Source organism: Triticum aestivum, chromosome 3B (assembly GCF_018294505.1).
Source record: "Triticum aestivum cultivar Chinese Spring chromosome 3B, IWGSC CS RefSeq v2.1, whole genome shotgun sequence".
Lineage (NCBI taxonomy): Eukaryota > Viridiplantae > Streptophyta > Magnoliopsida > Poales > Poaceae > Triticum > Triticum aestivum.
Window position 1 is genome coordinate 231248265 of NC_057801.1, and position 5097 is coordinate 231253361.

The 5097-nt window shown below is 46.3% G+C and overlaps 1 protein-coding gene across 1 annotated transcript; it reads right to left on the minus strand.

Moving 5' to 3' along the window:
- Window positions 1-416: 416 nt before the first annotated feature.
- Window positions 417-2411, minus strand: LOC123067471 (uncharacterized). Its single transcript, XM_044490252.1, has 3 exons — window positions 2382-2411; window positions 1942-2296; window positions 417-673 (listed from the first exon to the last, which is right to left on the minus strand). Exons 1-3 carry the CDS (start codon window positions 2409-2411, stop codon window positions 642-644), a joined length of 417 nt encoding a protein of 138 aa, XP_044346187.1. The 3' UTR covers window positions 417-641.
- Between the last annotated feature and the right edge of the window lie 2686 nt (window positions 2412-5097).

A 5097-nucleotide genomic window follows, 5' to 3' on the forward strand; every position in this document is an offset into this window, starting at 1 on the left:
CATTGACAAAAGTTCTACGTGCTTGCATAAATTCGTCATGGAATTACATTCCTGTAAGGCGTGGTAAAAAAACAAATTCTGTACTCCAAAATGCTTTTGAAAGTATCGTTTTTAGAGTACCGATTTTGTTTTTTCTGCTACGCCTTCTAGGAATGTTCTTTCATGATGAATTTTTGCAAGCACTTAAAACTTTTCTCAATGTTTCTCCCAACAATTTTTTGATTTTTTTGATTATGTTTTGATTTTTACTGTTCACCCGAGCCAAAATTGAGATTATCCATTGTTAGGACAATCTTAAATTTCACATTTATGTAACTATATGCTTCTTATTTCTCTCTTTTTTTTCTCACTCTTTGTTTTCTGAACCAAAAACATTATGCAGCTCACACTTTATAGATACTGCAACTCATGATGTATTGGAAAGAAGACAACCAACACCAATGTATTGAGCGAGTTCATGGAACCAGCCTATTTAACACTTCTATGTTGTCCGTGGAACCAACATATTTGGGATCAAGTATTGACACTTTAGGCCTGTCACACCTATAAATCTTCTTGTCTGAATTATAAAGTACATAAACATCAACGAAAAAATAGCAATAACACTAATGAATTCGTCACTTCAACTAGGCTCCACATATTCAGATAGGTGTCTTTTTCATTACCATCGAACCTGCAATCAGAAGCAATAGTGGTAAGTTTCATGTCCAGATTGACATAAGTTCAGCAATGATACTAAGAATGTAAATAAAAGAATCACATTAGAACCTGACTACCATGCATCTTGGTTTGTAACTTGAAAGCACAATTAACAACATGGCAGTATCTCTTTCGTACTAGTGTCCATTCCTATGCACAACATGCTGCACACTAGTTAAACATGATACTGATTCCTATTCTTCGTAGTTAGCCACGGACAGTTAATCGCGTCCGCAAGTTCCTAGGTCAGCGATCAGAAGGCCTTACAGCACCGCACACACTTATTGATCCGGTCATGTAGCTCCTTAGGTGTAGGCTAGCTAAGTTAGATTCAGTTGCGTAAGGGTCAAAACTACAGTAAAACAGTACCAGCCAAACATATCAGTAGTTTCATGAAAACTGAGAAAATTGATGTTTTCAGAAACTGTAATTCTTTTATGAAGAAACCAGGAAAATTTTAGCATTCAAAATTGGATCGAACACAACAATTTAAATAAAAAAGGGACTCATTCGAACTACTTCCAACTGATTACTCTCAGTCAATGAATCTAGTAGATCTGCACTAACTTTCATCACCATCAAAGAGAAGTGCTGTGCCTAGCAACACATCGAGTGGGCACTGTAATATGAGCCGCACCAGAGGCTGAAGCAAGGCCAAATTCATCTGACTAAACAAAAAACCTGAAGATACACTAGCTTGGGGAAAGCAGAACTATCCTAGGACGGCCAATCTGAGATGCCTGTCGTGATTCTTTTGGAGATGTAGCCGTGGCTGTGTGCACTCTCAGGAACCACAACCACATGTCCGACACCAATGTAGGGCACCCATTCAGGGATCAGGATGAGCAAGAACACCTAAATCAGCTGCGCTATGATCCGCATGTTCCCTTGGGGCAATCCAAAAGTGTCGACCATTTACAGAGCCACAGAAAGGCTGGTATCTTGGTCCACATCGAACGGGAACTCGGCATTCTTAAAACAACCACTGGGATCAGGAAATCTTAGCCATAAAAATTAACATGGTCGGTGACATGCATATCGCCTTTCAATGAGAATTCACCCTTCCATAGCATGAACCTGGCAGACTGCCGCCCATCTTCATTGCCAATACCGAAGTTTTGGAATACTGCGGTATTTTAAGAACTACAGTACCAAACTAGGCATTACTGCATATAAGTTCCATAATGTAATTTCGTTCAAAGCATGGAGATTCAGATATCAGGGGACGTCGGGATGTGGTACCTCTCTGAGTTGAGCAGGGGATGGGGATTGGGGAGGACCGGAGGATCAGCGGCTGAGGAAGCGGCCGTGGAGCGCACTGGAAGTGGGCGGCTCCGGCAGTCCGGTCAGCCGGGCACGGTGATGCGCCCTGCGCTACTGCGCGAACAGCAGCCGGCCGGGCGCCAAGCGGGGCAGGCAGCGGCAGGTCGCGGGTGTCAGCCTTCAGGCCGGTCAGGGTGAAAGGGCAGTCTACCGATGGCTCCGGGCGGTCGGGCAGGGACGGCGAGGTAGGCGGCTCGGCTGGCTTCCAGGCGGCGGATCGAGTATTTCCGAGACCGGAGAAACAGGGTTGACCGACCAAGCGTGGCTGCTTTTGCTTCGGCACGACACGACGAGCAGGCTGTTACTGGGCTTATTTTTTTCTTCAAGCCCATCTCTTATATTACGTGTGTGTGGTATACAGGCTGGGCCAAACTTCCAGGGTGGAGCATGGCCCACCCTATGCTTCCTCCAATGATCTGGATTGGATAATAAATGTAAGCGACTACGCAAAATTTGATTTTTGCGCTAACGGATTTTCGCGCCACACTCCTTATGTGTACCCGCGTCTAATTAGTTTTTATTTTTAATTATGTATATTTGCAATCTTATAGCAGATATAATTTACAACACATACATGACAACGTATAAGATCTGTTGCACACTATGTAGGACACTATGGTCACAAACAACAAGTCGACAACGCATATGTTGCAACGCTTATATGTGTATCTCCTACGAATTTTTGCAACTTATAGTCAAAACGTTGTAGAATATGTGTTGCTTTATTGGGGGTATCCTTGTAGTGTGGGCCGTAATTTTCATGTAGCCAACTAAAAATATCTGGGCCTAAATCAGCATAAGCTTCATATTTTTGGTAGGCTTGTGCACCTAGTGGGCTTATAACAGGCCTAAACATAATTTGGGCCCTCAGAACAATAGACCGTTAACATTTGTAAATGTCTCGAGCCCATAAGTAACATGGGACTCTAATAGGCCGAAAGTGAGATTGGGCCCTGATTGTGCCAAATAACCCACTGGCCATTAGCAAGCCGAAATGTATCTCAACTCGTGTTGGCCCATTTACAATGCATATCGTTCACAGGCCAAAATTCAGACGGCCCAAAAATGCACTGACCTACTACATGGGCCTCTAATAGGCCGGAAGTTCGGTCGGGCTTGATTAGTATCAGTTTTATATGGGCCGTTAATAGGCCTGATGTGACATTGGGCCATATATGGCCCATGGATTTCGTCCGATGTTAACAGGCCGAAAGTCACAATAGGCTGGAAGTGGCCCAAATGTACAGTGGACCTCTGACCGGCCGAATGTCATAACAGGCTGAAAGTGGCCCAAATCTACATTGGCCCTCTAACAGGTCGAATGTCACAACAGTCTGGAAGTGGCCCAACTCTATAGTGGGCCTCTAGTAGGTCGAATGTCACAACAGGCTGGAAGTGGTCCAAATCTACAGTGGGCCTCTAATAGGCCGAATGTCAGACATGGCCGAATATGACCGAAATCCTTGACGGTCGTTTATGGGCCGAAAGTTTCAAGGGCCAAAAATGGGCCCAAATGAAGCGGGACCTTTAACAGGCCGGAAACACACCGGGCTGTAATTCGGCGCAAATACTTAACAGACTGTTAACGGGCCAGAAGTGGCCATGGGCCGCGATGTTGAAAAGTTTAGAACGGGCCGTTGACGGGCCGATTTGACAATAGGAGTACGAGCCTTAACTGCGAATGGGCCGTCTGCAAGCAGGCCGTTAATGGGCCAGCCCGCTAATTTTGACCGGGCCAGCCTTTTTAACCTAAATGGGCCGTCATTGGGCTTTGCCACGTGTCAATGTATCATAGGCGCCTCTTGTCCATTGGGCGGTTGACATCTGTCCTTTTCAGGTGCTGGCACGTGGTTCCTCTGGAGAAATTTACACGTGGAAAATCCCCACTGGTCGTGGCTGTTAGCGGGTTATTGGATCCAAAACCTGACACAATAGCTTAACAACGACCCATTAGGGTGGATGCTGTTGGGAAACATAGTAATTTCAAAAATTTCCTATGCACATGCAAGATCATGGTGATGCATAGCAACGAGTGGGAGAGATTTGTCCATGTACCCTCATAGACTATAAGCAGAAATGTTATGACAACGTGGTTGATGTAGTCGTACGTCTTCATGCTCCGACCGATCTTTGTACCGAAAGTACGGCACCTCCGGGATCTGCACACATTCGGCTCGGTGACGTCCCATGAACTCACGATCCAGCAGAGTGTCGAGGGAGAGCTTTGTCAGCATGAAGGCGTGATGACGGTGATGATGAAGCTACCGGCACAGGGCTTCTCCTAAGCACTGCAACGATATGACCAAGGTGGATTATGGTGGAGGGGAGCACCGCACACGGCTAAGAGATCAATGATCAACTTGTGTGTCTATGGGGTGCCCCTTTCCTCCGTTTATAAAGGAGTGGAGGAGGGGGAGGGCCGGCTCTCCTATAGCGCGCCCCATAGGGAGTCCTACTCCCACGGGGGGTAGGATTCCCCCCTTCCCTAGTTGGACTAGGAGTGGAAGGAAGGGGGAGAGAGGGGGAAGGAAGGGGGGGGGGGGCGCCCCCCACCCAATTCGGATTGGGCTTGAGGGGCACGCCCCCTCCTATGCCTCCCTCTCGTCTCTCGCACTATGGCCCAATAAGGCCCATATACCTCCCGGGGGGTTCCGGTAACCTCTTGGTACTCCGGTATGTGCCCGAACTCACCCGGAACACTTTCGAGGTCCAAATATAGTCGTCCAATATATCGATCTTTATGTCTCGACCATTTCGAGACTCCTCGTCATGTCCGTGATCATATCCGGGACTCCTAACTACCTTAGGTACATCAAAACACATAAACTCATAATATCGATCATCACCAAACGTTAAGCGTGCGGACCGACGGGTTCGAGAACTATGTAGACATGACCGAGACACATCTCCGTCCAATAACCAATAGAGGAACCTGGATGCTCATATTGGCTACATATTCTACGAAGATCTTTATCAGTCAAACCGCATAATAACATACGTTGTTCCCTTTGTCATCGGAATGTTACTTGCCCGAGATTCGATTGTCGGTATCTCAATACCTAGTTCAATCTCGTT